This window comes from Monodon monoceros, unplaced genomic scaffold (genome assembly GCF_005190385.1).
Source record: "Monodon monoceros isolate NGI ecotype Baffin Bay Population unplaced genomic scaffold, NGI_Narwhal_1 Super_Scaffold_22, whole genome shotgun sequence".
In the NCBI taxonomy this organism is placed as follows: domain Eukaryota; kingdom Metazoa; phylum Chordata; class Mammalia; order Artiodactyla; family Monodontidae; genus Monodon; species Monodon monoceros.
In genome coordinates this window covers 127,569,875-127,583,880 of record NW_021703779.1, presented here as the reverse complement: position 1 = coordinate 127,583,880, position 14,006 = coordinate 127,569,875, and the positions used below count along the sequence as shown (strand labels likewise).

The 14,006-nt window shown below is 58.8% G+C and overlaps 2 protein-coding genes across 4 annotated transcripts in view; one reads left to right on the top strand and one right to left on the bottom strand.

Moving 5' to 3' along the window:
- The window catches only part of IKBKG (inhibitor of nuclear factor kappa B kinase regulatory subunit gamma), a 26,764-nt gene extending 22,260 nt beyond the window's left edge, over window positions 1-4,504 (bottom strand). Inside the window, exon 1 of the mRNA XM_029240483.1 lies at window positions 4,128-4,504. The gene's annotated coding sequence lies outside the window, so the exon portion shown is untranslated. The remainder of the gene's footprint in view (window positions 1-4,127) is intronic.
- Window positions 1-12,490, top strand: part of G6PD (glucose-6-phosphate dehydrogenase) — a 12,828-nt gene extending 338 nt beyond the window's left edge. For 2 of the 3 annotated variants that reach the window (XM_029240479.1, XM_029240481.1), the window contains exons 2-13: window positions 795-922; window positions 8,106-8,143; window positions 8,224-8,332; window positions 8,855-9,072; window positions 9,879-10,037; window positions 10,125-10,250; window positions 10,496-10,589; window positions 10,865-11,051; window positions 11,139-11,374; window positions 11,463-11,539; window positions 11,626-11,718; window positions 11,812-12,490. In XM_029240479.1, the coding sequence (XP_029096312.1) occupies window positions 795-922; window positions 8,106-8,143; window positions 8,224-8,332; window positions 8,855-9,072; window positions 9,879-10,037; window positions 10,125-10,250; window positions 10,496-10,589; window positions 10,865-11,051; window positions 11,139-11,374; window positions 11,463-11,539; window positions 11,626-11,718; window positions 11,812-11,902 (1,556 nt within the window). In that variant the 3' untranslated portion in view covers window positions 11,903-12,490. Of the gene's footprint in view, window positions 229-794; window positions 923-8,105; window positions 8,144-8,223; window positions 8,333-8,854; window positions 9,073-9,878; window positions 10,038-10,124; window positions 10,251-10,495; window positions 10,590-10,864; window positions 11,052-11,138; window positions 11,375-11,462; window positions 11,540-11,625; window positions 11,719-11,811 lie in introns of all 3 variants that reach the window. The other variant, XM_029240480.1, reaches the window with a different exon arrangement.
- Window positions 12,491-14,006: the final 1,516 nt, after the last annotated feature.

The following is a 14,006-nucleotide window of genomic DNA, read 5'->3' as shown; positions in this document are numbered from 1 at the left end:
GGGGGGGGGGGCGGCCTGGAATGCGCGCGCACCTGCCCGCCCCTTGGCCCTCCCTGCCCCTCGAGGGAGGGGCCTGCAGAGGCCCCACCCGCGCGTCTCGCCTGAGGCTGGTCAGCTCAGACCAGGTGCCCGCCCCCGCCGGTTAAATGGGCCGGCGGGGAGTAGCCCCCGGAAACTGCCGGGAACTCCGGGGCTGCGAGCGCGACGGGCGGCAGCGTCGAAGCACAGGTAACTGAGTGGGCGGTCGCGGCGCTGCGAGGCACTTTGATTTCCCGTACTTGGGAACGGGGCAAAATCGAGAGGGTCTTAGCCGATCTCACAGTCCCCTGCATCCCCGCCCCCCCGCCACACTGGACACGGGGTTTGCCGGTGTCTCGCAGCGTGGCAGGAGGAGGGCTGGAGCTACACTCCATCAGCTGCACAATCTAGCATGCTCCAGCTCATTGTGGAGTTTCCGCCTGAACCCCGGGTGAGATAGTCTTAAGCAGGTCGTAAAATGCTACAGTAGGGTTTTATTCAGTCCCCCAGAGCGGAGGCCCTAGTAGGAATTCACTAATGCTTTGGGTAATTTTGTAACATACACCATGAAAGAAGGTTGCCCAGAGAGTATGGCCAGAGCCCAGGGCCAGCAGTTTCTAACCTCCCAAACGTCCTGCTCCCCAGCCATTCACAGTGAGTGATTTCAATAATCAGGCACCAACTGGGTGAGAGCCCAAAGGACCCCCCCAGAAAGGGGCCAGCTTCTCAATGCTCTTCTGTTCTCCTGCCTTGTTAACCAGTTTTTCTTCCACCAGAGAGCATCATGGCAGGGCAGGTGGCTCTGAGCCGGACCCAGGTGTGCGGGATCCTGCGGGAAGAGCTGTACCAGGGCGATGCTTTCCATCAGGCTGATACGCATATCTTTATCATCATGGGTGCATCGGTGAGTCTCCCCCAGGCCCCACATCGTAGAAGCAGCAGACTTAGAGCGTGACGTTGCTTCAGTTCCCTTCCCTTTAGGTACCTGGGCTTTCCCAACTGATTGTCGTCGGGTCCCTCGGGCTCTGCTCGGTTGGGCTCTCGCTGTTGCCCTTGCTCATGTGCCACTCCTCCTGCCACCACCCAGTATACACACACCGCGAGGCATTTCTGAAGTCCGTGTGCAGCCATTGACTGTAGACCTATGTCCTGGAGCTGGGAGGTCCTTAGAGACTGTCTGGTTGGACTTCCTCCTCCACAGGGAAAACTGAGATGCAAACAGGGGAAGCGATTGATTCTGGGAGTATGTTTTCCAAACCTGTTTCTGACTTGACAGATGTCACACAGTTAGATCCAGAGGTAGGATTCGAGGCTGGATCTCTGCCTTATCTCTCTACTGTCAAGTTCCCTGAGGAAAAACACTTAACCTTTCTTGAAATACCATCTCTTTGCCCCAGCTTCCAAGGCCTGCTGAGGAACTGAGACCAGCCCCATTGTCTAGCCAGTGGAACTGCCACTTTTCTCTGATCAGAAAGGCCAAAGAGTAGAAGCAAAGTCAGAAGTAAAGCACGCTGACCATACGTGATGAGGGTGGGGGAACAGGAGAGGGAGGGTGGGTCCTCAGAGAGCCATGACCCCTGACTGAAGCACTCTCCCCACGTGCCGTGTGGAAACAAGATCTACCCAGTGGTAAGACATGAGCAGGGGCTGGGGAGCTGTCAGGGTTTCATCTCAAAGTGAAAGTGGTCTCTTTTCTCTTTTCACTTTTCACCGTGGACTTGACCAAGAATCTGCTACCCGTGATATGAGCATCTTTGCTGGTAACTTATTATATAAACCTCAAGCGAGAGTTCTACCCAAACTAGTCAGCTCTTGGCGGGGCAGACATTGTCTCTCTGTGACTTCCACACCACTGTCCCCTCAGCTCTGGAGGAACTCGGCTCTTCGTTCATGTGTCGTAACACACCACCGTGCTTTGCAGAGCCTGCCTCCTGCCAGTTTTGTGATTCTCTTCAGAACTTGGAAAAGCGAGCCAGAATGCAGGGCTCTGCCAGTGGGAGGGAAGGAAGGTCACCCCAAACACTGTCCCCTGACCCCCTGTCACCCAGGACTGGGGGGTGCCCAGGAGGAGCACACGGAGCAGGACTGGCCCCCACCCTGGCCCCGGCCTCATCCCCTTAGAGGAGCCAGAAACCTTAACACCTGGGACCTTGTCTAAGAAATAGGTTGGGGGAGAAAGTAACTCAGGATTATTTTTCCTCCTTCCCCCCCCCCTCCGTCCCCATACCGGCCTGTCACAGGATGCTCCAACAGAGGGTCCCAGGCCTCAGTAAATGGCATATGACCCCAGGCCCTCAACACTTAGATACCTCATTGAGAGCATCCAAGTTTGCTCTGTGGCCTGGGGCAGGTATCTTTCCTTCTCTGAACCTCATTGTCTCCACTTAGCAGCTGAGGTCTTCTGAAGCAAGTGTGGAGGGCCCTGGGGCTCTGCTGAGCTGATTCTGTGACTCCACTGCCTTCATGTGGGATGGGCTTGGGCTTAGGCAACTTTGTTTCTTTGCCAACAGTAGGGTTCCCCTTTGCTCTCCTCTGCTGTGGGAGCAATAACCAGAGGCCTCTAGAGCAGAAGTGGGAAGTGCCTCTCCAGCAGGGTGGAGTGGGGGAGGAGGAGGGTCCTTGAGGAAGAGCCCTTGTGTATTTCTCCCTCCTCCTGTTCCGGGTGCGGGGGGGGTGTCCCTGCAAGGGCAGCACCTAGAAGAGCTCCCACCTAGCCCAGCTGGGAGGCTTCCTCCCTCCTCCCTCCCCCCTCCCTCCTCCTCCTCGTGGGAACTGTGCTGGGGGCCGGAACCCAAGGTGAGTGCATGTGACAGCAGACACTGCCAGGCCTTCATGTTCCCAGGGCCATGGAACAGAGCCTTCCTCTCAGAAGGACGAGCGGACGCAGAGCCCCTGGGGCAGGCTGGGCTGCAGGGCCGTCCTCTGCCCCCTCTCCTCCCTGGGCCGCTTACCCAACCGTCGCCCGCATGCCCAGCTTCCTTCCTGGGCGTGTCCTGAGGCTGACTCGTGGACTTACCGATGGGCTTTCAGCCACTCTCTTCTCCCTGCTCTGAGACCACTATCTCCCTTCTCAGGACTCCCACCCTCGGCTGGGAAGGGAGTGGAGGTACTTACTGTCCCAGTCCAGAGAGCTCTGGAATGAAAGAGCTCAGCTTCTCCTTATAGACCAGCATTGGGAGAGGAACCTGGGGCCTGGCAGATCGCATGTGTCCTCTCCCAGGCTGGAGCCACTTTCCCCCCACAGTGGACGGAGAGAGCAATCGGGGCGAGAGAAAGAGAACAGGACTGGGAGCCCCCTCGGGCAAGATTGGCTCACTGCATGGTCCTCAGCACGTCCCTCGCCTCTCTGGGCCTCGGTTTCCCCACCTGGACCACGAGGGCTGTGGGCTCGATCGGTGCTCAGGTCCCATCCCAGTGATGGGCCCGTGCATGGCATGATCTGGCAGCCTCAGCCCTCCCTCTCCTCGGGGTGTTTCTGGGCTGCCTCCCCTCTTAGGGCGATAAGATTCTTGCTGTGTCATGATGACTCTGGCACTCCCCCAAAGGCCTGATGATTCATGAGCCCCAGGGAGTAGGAGGGAGGCCCTTTTGTTGGTTTTGCAGCCCAGCCTGCCTCAGCAGCCCCAGGGTCTCACCCCAGTGGCTGGGATCCAGCTGGGCCCCAGCAGAGCTGCGCTCCACCCCAGGACCTGGGTGATCCTTGACCCGGGTGGCCCTAGTGGGACAGGGATAGCCCACCCCTTCCTGGCCTCCAGCTGGCAGCCGGCCTCTGCATTCTCTGCCGCGCCCCTCCACCCTAAAAGCCTCCGAGACCGAGACCGAGGGTTTATAAAACTGGAGACTGAGGTCAGACCTGGGCGGTGACACGCAGGTGGCGGCCCACGGCCCTTGGCTGACAGCTGGAAATTTGAATCAGGTACTGCTTCTGCTACATCACCATGTGTCCCCAGGCATGTCCCTCCCTGCTGTGGTCCTCAGGAGCCCCATCATCGCCCCCACCATGTACAGCGTGCTCTCTTCCCACAGTGGTTCTGGTAGCGGAGTCCAGCCCAGGCTGGTGGGGAGGGTGGGCCTCCCCGGGCCCCTGCCCCCACTGTCCTGGGTCCTACCTCGTCTTTCCGTCGGGTGACTCGGAGCGCAACAGGCCACTGGTTGCAGGACTGAGCTGAACAAGGCGAGCAGGTTCTATCGCTAGTTAATCCCAAAGGGACCAGCGAGAGCAGTGGGGTGTGGGGCGCCGTGAGTCAGGCAGGACGCTGGGCCCGCTGGGCCCGGCGGGCAGCCTGCTGGAATTTGATCGGAAGCAAACATTCCACTTGGCCAGGAAGGCGGGAGGTGGCTGTGGGCCGTGGTGCTGGTCGTTTCTCCCGGCCAGTCCCCGACAAGCCCGGGAGGAGACGGGGCCCACCGAGCCCCGGGGACCAGAGTGGAGTCTCCCACCGGCCCGGTCCCAGTGATGAAGAAGCAGGAAGCAGGCGCCGATGGGCCCTGGGAGGAGGGGGCCGCAGCTGGGGGCTACTGGGCTCGGGGGCAGCTCGAGGCCCCGGCTGGGGGTCGGAGCCGGACCTTGATGCACTGCTGTCTCCGTGGCTCCCATGGAAGGTGGCAGGCACGTGGGGGATCAGTTCTGAGCAGTTGGCAAGACATGGGCAGGGGCAGCAGCATGGGGAACCCTGGCTTGGGAACCGCCCACTTCGGGCCGTCGGGGTCCCAGTGGAGCCTGGAGGTGGTGACCTGGGGTGGAACAGACACCTGGGCTTGTCTGCATGCAGAGGTCGGCTCAGCCCGGGAGTTGGAGGCTGAAGCCAAGGACAGGAGGAACGCGAACATTTGAGTCTCATAAGTGGCCCGCCCCGACCTCCACCGCCACCCAGGAGACCCCCAAGTGCCTTCCTAACTGCCTGTCTAGGGGACAGGGATTTTAATCAGGTTGGAATTGCTTCGCTTCTGGTCACGCGGCTTCCGTTCTGCAGTGGTTCATAGAACCCGTCCAGTGGTTATGTGGCTCCTAAGGTTATTTTGCCTCGAAGATTTGGGTCCTTATCCCTGGAGGTGGTTTTCCTGCCCAGGGTGAGTCCAGCGCCTCCGCCCAGCGGCCCTCCCTGATTACAGGGCGGGCGCATGAAAGGGTGGCCTGCTGTGCCCCGCAGGCTTCCTCTGCCCCCCACCCCCCACCCCACCCCCCGGCCATGCTCTTGCTCGAAGCCTCTTCCACCGGAGTGGAGAATTCCTTTGTCAGGTCACCAATACCAAATTAACGCATGTTGCCGTGGCCACGGCGACTGAACTGGAGTGGAGAGAAGGGACTTTTTAGTGACATTTTAGTGAGTCTTCTGTCACCTTCGTGGGATGACCATATTGTTGCCCACAGTCACTGTGTGTTCATACCCTTGCTCTTACTTTGGAAAGTTTCACGCGCACACAAGTCAACAGCTAAGCGCTCAGGCTACCCGGGCCCCACCCTCTGCTCGGTTATTATTCTTTTCAGTCTTTTTATTTTTAGGTAAAACTTGTACACGTTGAAAGGCACCCATTTTCACTGTAAAGGTTTACACACCTTTATTAGCAAAGAGGATGTTCCCACCTCCCCAGGAAGTCCTTGGGCGGTGGTCCACCTCCTGCTCTGGAACACCGCGGCTGTCACTTCCATCACCGTGCAACCATTTTGCCTTTTCTAAAGCTTCACTTAAATGAACTCAGGGTATTTAGTCTTGTGTCTGGGTCTGGGGCTTAGCGTTATGATTTTGAGATTCACATGTGCTGGGTGGGTCACTGGCTCATCCCTTTTTTGTTTTTGTTTTGGCCTCCTGCACAGCTTGCAGGATCTTAGTTCCCCGACCAGGAATCGAACCCAGGCCCCCTGAAGTGGAAGCAGGAGCCCTAACCCTAACCACTGGCCCACCAGGGAACCCGTCGGCTCCCCCCTTGACGCTGCGTGTCCATCCCCTGTTGATGGATTTGAGCCTTTGGGTGGATTCATCTTCTTTTTTTTCTTTCTTTCTATTCACCTTCTTGGTAGTGTATTATGGTGAACAGGAGTTTCTAATTTTGCTGAAACCTTCATTTATCCGTTTTTCTGATTACTGCTTTCTGTGTCTTAAGAAATCTGTTTCTACTCCCATCTGTTGATTTTTTTAAATCTATCAACCTTGCTAAAATCTCATTAATTGTAATAATTTGCCTGTAGCTTGCTTTGAGGTGGTTTTCTTTCGATGGACAGACTGTCAGCTACAAAGAGGGCCAGCGTGGCTCTTCGTTTCCCTTCCTCATGTCTTGTCCGCTCTTGTCCGCTCTCCACCTGCCGCTGTCAGGGCTTCTGGTGGGGCATTGAATAAACAGCCAATGGCAGGCGCTCTTTTCTTGCTCCTGGCTGTTTAAGGGGGATTGTTTCAACATTTCCCCACAATATATGATGTTTGTGGGGGTTTTTAATAGGTGCTGTTTATCAAGATAAGGAAGTTCCCTTTTATTCCTAGTTTGGTAAGAGGTCCTATTGTGATAGATGTTGATGTCTGGAACACTTTATCTACATCTGGTGAGTTTAGCAAGGTTGCTAGATTGAAAAATCAAAAGGAGTAGACAGATTTCTTACAGCTTTTTTTCCTTTAATCTGTTATTTTTTTTTTTTTTTTTTTTTTTTTTTTGCTTTTCAGCATCAAACCAACCTTTCGTTTGCAGGATGACCCCAACTTGATTCTGACATACTCCATTTTTGACGTTGCATGATTGGGTTTGCTGGTATCTTCTGCAGAAATTTTGCATCTGTATCTGTGTACATGGACGAGATGGGCTTGGGGCCTCCTGTGTGCATTTCTCAGAGGTTCCAGCCGCAGGGTTCTGGGGCCCCATCACGTGGCTCAGCAGGTGCTTCCCAGGCAGGCTTTGCCTCAGACTGGTGTTCTCTCTTCCTGGGAGACCCGCTGGCAGAGCTTTCTGTGCCAGGATCAGGGCCAGGCTTGTCTCATTGGGAAGGCTGTGGCTGCAATCCTGTCTCCTTTATAACCATTGCCTGCTCAGGTCCCTTGCTCCGTTTTGGTATGTTGGATTTTTCTAGAAATGTGTCCATTTCATGTAAGTTGTCAGACATGCAGTAAGGTTGTTCATAAACCTCTCTTCTGTCTTTCCCATCGGTAGTTTTGTCCCACTGCACTCCTAATTCTTGGTGCCTGTTTAAAAAGCAGTCTTGGGACTTCCCTGGCGGCGCAGTGTTTAAGAATCCACCTGCCAGTGCAGGGGACACGGGTTTGAGCCCTGGTCCGGGAAGATCCCACATGCCTCAGAGCAACTAAGCCCTTGCGCCACAACTACTGAAGCCTGTGCTCCACAACAAGAGAAGCCACCGCAATGAGAAGCCCACGCACAGCAACCAAGAGTAGCCCCCACTCGCTGCAACTAGAGAAAGCCCACGCACAGCAACGAAGACCCAACGCAGCCAATAATTAATTAATTAATTAATTAATTATTTTAAAAAACCAGTCTTGCCAGAAGGCTGTCTGTTTTGATTAGTCTTTTTCAAGCACCAACTTTCGGCTTTTTGATCTTTTCTTTTGGTTTGTTTTTCCGTTTTATTCATTTTTATTTTTCATTGTTCTCTGCCTTGTAATTTGTTTGGGTTTAAAATTCTGCTGTCCTTTTTCTAACTTCTTCAATTGAATTCTGAGCTCAGCAGCTTCCAGCCGTTCTTTTTTGCTAACCTAAGCATTTAAGGTCATGTCTCATTTGATGTGTGCTACTTCCATTGCCATTCGGTTCCAGGGAATTTAGGGTTTTCTTTAGCCCGTGAGCTGTTTAGAAGCGGGCATCTTGTGTTGGCTTTGGTTCTGCCTGCTCGACCAGAGACTGGGGTCTGTGGATCGTGGAACCAGCGGGTTGGTGGTTGCCTCCTGGCCAGCACGAGGTCTCTTTGCCTCGAAGTGCCCCCGGCAGTGTGCGAGCACTGTCGGGTCAGGGTCAAGGGCTAGGCTGGGCTCTAGTTCAAGCTGCTCAGGCTGTACACAGGGGCAGGACAAGGGTACCCGGGTGTCCTGGGGGGAGATGATCTAGGGCATGTCCTCAGCTCCTAACCATGCCTGTTTTCTCTGCCACAGGGTGACCTGGCCAAGAAGAAAATCTACCCCACCATCTGGTAAGCTTGTTCCCCCACTGCTCACTGCCCGCCACGGTCCTCTTGCCCTCGCCCTCGCCACAGCCGTGCTCTGCCCTCAGGTGGCTGTTCCGGGATGGCCTTTTGCCCGAAGACACCTACATCGTGGGCTATGCCCGCTCCCGCCTCACAGTGGCTGACATCCGCAAGCAGAGCGAGCCCTTCTTCAAAGTGAGTGGCTTCTGGGGTCTCCATACGTGCCATACCCGCCTCCCATCGCAGATGCCCTTCCTCCCTCCCCCCAGGCCCAGCCTTTCCCCCCTGTGCCAGGGCCACTTCCTCCCTAGCGATCCTCAGCCTGGCACTCCTCCCCACCTGCTCCCACTGCTTCCTTGATGCCAGCCTGAGACCCCTGTTTCCCAGCCCCCTCTGACTTGGGCTCACCAGTTCCTTCCCACTGTACCCTGTGGCCCCTCCACCATGGAAATGCTGCAAGCCTGACTTTTCTCAACATACCATACTTTGGTGGAATGACTTTGGAGAGAGATCTTTCTCCCAGGTCAAAGTTTCCTGAACTCTGGCTTCCGTCTTAGGTCACGCGGCCCCCGCCCCCATGGGTGTGCAAAGCCGACGAGATGGGAGTGAGCCTAGTGCAGGGCTAGGATGGCTGACTTCTCAGGAAGCCCGCCCTGCCCATGGGATCAGGGAGGGAGGGAGGGGCCGGTCCGACATCCTTGTGTCCGTATTTTCTAGGCTGCCCCGGACGAGAAGCCCAAACTGGAGGAGTTCTTTGCCCGCAACTCCTATGTGGCTGGCCAGTACAACGATGCAGCCTCCTACGAGCGCCTCAACAGCCACATGAACGCTCTCCACCAGGGGCCACAGGCCAACCGCCTCTTCTACCTGGCCCTGCCCCCCACTGTCTATGAGGCTGTCACCAAGAACATCCACGAAACCTGCATGAGCCAGACGTAAGGCTGCTCTTTCACCCTCCCTTCCTGCCTCCTGGGCCGACCGATCTAGGGAGTCTGAAAAAGACAGATGTCCCGTGTTTGTTCTTGCCATGAATTACCTCTCCAAAGAAGGCAATAGGAGTAAGAGTAGTTCTCTAACAGCCTTTACTGAAAATGCTACCACCCGTGTTTACCTTCCAAATCCCCCGTATGAAATCCCGTTGTCCCTGGCAACAGTCCCGCCTAGCACCACAAGGTGGCAGTGTTGCTCCACGAAACTCTTGCTGCCGGTCGCTTACTCTAGCTTTCGGCGTTTCTCAGGGTCCCTTCGACCACCACCAGAGGGCGGCGTTGGTCCACGGGAACCCTGTTGCCTGTGCCGCAGCAGCTCAGCGCTCTGTCGTTTTTCCAAAGCCACAGCCGTGTCGGTTTCACTTTGTCCCACATTAACTCTCCGTGAGGAATAAGGGATCTTTCTCCACATTAAAACCCATGGAGGTGGCTCTGCTTTTGGCATCCCCTCCCCGTTTTCTCACTAGCTCGGGGCCCAGGAGGGAGCAGAGCCAGCCAGTGGCGCTCCTTCCAGCCACCAGCCAGTCAGCTTTGAGCGTGGCGCTGAGAGCTGGGAAGGAAAGGAGGTGTTCTCCGTGCCGAGGCCGGGGGAGGGCCGGCCCGGCAGAGCTTTGCTGGCTCATCTCACTGCAGAGCGGTGGCAGGGAGGCTCTGCCCTCACTCCCTGGGGAAGGGGCTTTGGAGGGGGATGAGGGGCTCAGCCCTGGTCCCCAGGGAGGGTGTGGGAGTGACGCAGCTCTGGCCTCCCGCAGAGGCTGGAATCGCATCATCGTGGAGAAGCCCTTCGGGAGGGACCTAGAGAGCTCCAACCGGCTGTCCAACCACATCGCCTCCCTGTTCCGCGAGGACCAGATCTACCGCATCGACCACTACCTGGGCAAGGAGATGGTCCAGAACCTTATGGTGCTGAGGTGCGACCGGGGCCAGGACTGGGCGCTGGGGGGCCCTGCTGCTGCCCCCTCGGATGCCCACCAGCCTTCACCCTGCCCCTCCTGCAGGTTTGCCAACAGGATCTTCGGCCCCATCTGGAACCGGGACAACATCGCCTGCGTCATTCTCACCTTCAAAGAGCCCTTTGGCACTGAGGGTCGTGGGGGCTACTTCGATGAATTTGGGATCATCCGGTGAGAGCCTGGTTCCCCTTCCTGGGAGATGGGGGGGCGGGCATCCCGCCCCCCTGCAGGGTCGCCTCTTCCTGTTTTGGCAGCAGGAGTGTCTGAGCAGTCAGGAGTGGTCACGGTCTTCTCCTTTGCCTTAAGGGGACCTGGCAGACACGGGGGCTCGGGAAACAAGCCCAGTTTAAGGCCCTGAGCCCCCAGAACCTGGCCAGCAGGGAGGGGCCTTAGCTCACTGTCCGCTCCCCCACCAGGGATGTGATGCAGAACCACCTCCTGCAGATGCTATGTCTGGTGGCCATGGAGAAGCCCGCCTCCACCCACTCGGATGACGTCCGCGATGAGAAGGTGGGTGGGGCTGTGCCCGCCAGGCCCCTCCCCTCTGCCGCAGCCAGCTGCGAGCCCGAGGTGTCCTGTCCCAGAACTGACCTTCTAGGCCTCAGCTTCTCCTTCAGCAACAGTGAGGGCGGGCTGAGGTGGCCCCAGAGGACCCTTGCATGACGGAGCCTCCTGACTATCTGGGCCACTCACCCGTCCAGGAAGGCCACCCCTCGGAGTCACATGGTTCCTGGCACCTGCTGTCCTTGTTACCCAAGGGGCCCCTCTCCCTGGCTCTTCTCCAGGTCAAGGTGTTGAAATGTATCTCAGAGGTGCAGGCGAGCAACGTGGTCCTGGGCCAGTATGTGGGGAACCCCAACGGAGAGGGAGAGGCCACCAAAGGGTACCTGGATGACCCCACAGTGCCCCAGGGGTCCACCACAGCCACCTTTGCGGCCGTCGTCCTCTACGTGGAGAACGAGCGGTGGGATGGTAGGTGATGCCGCTGGGCCCGCGGTGGTGGGACCTGGCCCCCTCATCCACCCGAACGGCCCCCCAAGGCTGGCCTTGTCCCCCCAGGGGTGCCCTTCATCCTGCGCTGCGGCAAAGCCCTGAACGAGCGCAAGGCCGAGGTGCGTCTGCAGTTCTGCGACGTGGCCGGGGACATCTTCCGACAGCAGTGCAAGCGCAATGAGCTGGTGATCCGCGTGCAGCCCAATGAGGCCGTGTACACCAAAATGATGACCAAGAAGCCTGGCATGTTCTTCAACCCTGAGGAGTCGGAGCTGGACCTGACCTACGGCAACAGATACAAGGTGGGTGCCCGCCTGTGGGGAGGGGGTGGCGTCCAGGGCTCCAAGGGGCGCGTGCCTCGGTGACTCCCTCCCGCCTGTCCGTTGGCAGAACGTGAAGCTCCCCGACGCCTATGAGCGCCTCATCCTGGATGTCTTCTGTGGGAGCCAGATGCACTTCGTGCGCAGGTGAGGGTTGGCCCCTCCCCCCCTCCTTCCCCACCTCCTTCCCTCTGGGCCGCCACCCACCCCATCGCCGGCCCCTGTCCCCTCAGTGACGAGCTGCGGGAGGCCTGGCGGATCTTCACTCCTCTGCTGCACCAGATCGAACTCGAGAAGGCCCAGCCCATCCCCTACGTCTACGGCAGGTGCGGCGGGCGGGGGAGGTGATGGGGGTGATGGGGAGGGGGACTCTGGGGCTCAGGGTCCCCTCACCTCTCCCCGACCTGTCCCCCGCCCAGCCGTGGCCCTGTGGAAGCGGACGAGCTGATGAAGAGGGTGGGCTTCCAGTACGAGGGCACCTACAAGTGGGTGAACCCGCACAAGCTCTGACCCTGCGCCGGGCCCACCCCTGCCCCGCCTCTCCGTGCTCCCCGCCGCCACCACCCCTCCCCGCCCCCGCCTGACCTACCTCGGGAGGACCCGCCTCTGGAGGACTCGGGACCACAGCCCTTAGCCTCACATTCCTGCCCTGGCTCGGGCCACGCCACCCGCCCCTGGGCCCAGTCTCATTCCTCTGCCACCCAGCACTGTGACCATCCCCACCCGAGCCAGCCTCTGTCCCCCAGACTGAGCCCTCCTGGAGGAAGGAGAAGGAGGGCTGCAGTTGTGGGCAGCAGGGGGGCAAGGTCCTCGGAGCGCAGGGGAAGGGGGCAGGCGCGGCCCAGTCTCAGCGCCACTTGACATTCCTGGCTCCCCACTGGAAGGGACCTCTGTGCTGGAAGGGCCCAGCAGCGCACCTGTGTCGGGCCTCCCGAGTGGCCTTCTGCCCCCCACAGCTCCCGCGGCCACCCTAACTCAGCACTCCACGGCCGCCCCATCTCACCCCGCCCTCAGTTGGTGCTCTCGCCACCAGAAAAGCAGAAGCGGCAGGTGGGATGCCCCGGCTCAGTCCCCTGCCATTAAATCCGCAGACAGGCCTGCCTGTCCCGATTGTTTCTTTCCTGCCACCTGCGACCATGGGCCCCAGCCCTCGCCTCTCCCTGCCACCCACTTCCCTCCACCGCTGGCTCGGGCGGGAACGTGGGTATCCTTCAGTCCTGACCAAGCCCGGCCTTCCCCTCCTCTCTGCCCCGCACCCTAGAACTTCGTCACGAGACCACCTTGGGCACAAGAACAAGTCACGTTCATTTCCCCTTCCCTCCGCAGGCAGTGCCCCTGCCCCAGCCAGGGCACTCGGGCACTGCCGGCCCACTGAGGCGACAAGTATTTAGGAAGGAGTGGCTAAGGGATTTGGGAACAGATGCCAAGGGGGAGGGGCAAGTCCAGGGCGCACCCTGGGCACCGTGGAGAGGTGCACAGCTGGCCCCACCAGCCTCCCTTGCCTGTGTTTCCTGGGGCCCCTGTTAACAAAGCGCCACACGCAGGGAAGCTTAAGGCAACAGAAAGGTATCCTCTCCCAGTGCCAGAGGCCGGAAGGCTGAGCTCTAGGACCAGCGCCCTCCAGGGACTCAGCTGGCCACGTAGACCCGTCACTCCGGTCTCTCTCTGTCTTCATATGACATTCTCCTCCGTGTGTCTGTCTCACTCTGTTTTCCCTTTACAAGAACACCAGTCATATTAGATTTGGGGCCCAGTCTCCTCCAGGATGACCTCACCTTGACCTGATTACGTCTGCACACACCCCACTTCTGAATAAGAGCACACTCCCTGGGCGTCTGTCCTGCCCCTGCCGCCAGCTCAGCTCTTCACTGAGCTCCGGGGAGAGCAGCAGGCTGACCCAAACCAAACGAACAGACAAAAGACTCAGATGCTGGTACGGAAGGAGCCAGCAGCCCGATCCGTGCCCCAGGCAGGCAGACTCCATGCCTCAGGGCCTCACAGCTGGCAGGGCTCAGGGCTCCTGCGGGGACGCTCTGTGGCAGCGGGGCCAGGCCCTCAGGCCGTTGGCAAGAACCTGACCAGTGGCTCCTCCCTTCAGCTGGGCCTGTGGCCTGTCTGTCCCCACCCCCACTGTTGAAGGCAACTGTCCAGGGCTTTTCGCTCCCGCTCCCATCACGGAGGCCTCTCCTCAGCCTGATGCTGACAACCAGCTCCCCTTAACCCCCGCACGGCCCCCGGGGCTGGGGGCAGAGCTGAGGCTCCCACCCAGGACTCTGCAGGAACGGTAAGTAGACGAGAAGGAACTCAAGTGGGGGCTGGCCGCCTCCTGTCCCACAAGCTAGGGTGGTGAGTCACACCCTGCACACGGCTGCATCCTCAGGTGCCATCCCCGCTCTCCCCGCCCCTCCTGTAACCATCCCCGCTCTCCCCGCCCCTCCTGTAACCATCCCCGCTCTCCCCGCCCCTCCTGTAACCATCCCCGCTCTCCCCGCCCCTCCTGTAACCATCCCCGCTCTCCCCGCCCCTCCTGTAACCATCCCCGCTCTCCCCGCCCCTCCTGTAACCATCCCCGCTCTCCCCGCCCCTCCTGTAACCATCCCCGCTCTCCCCGCCC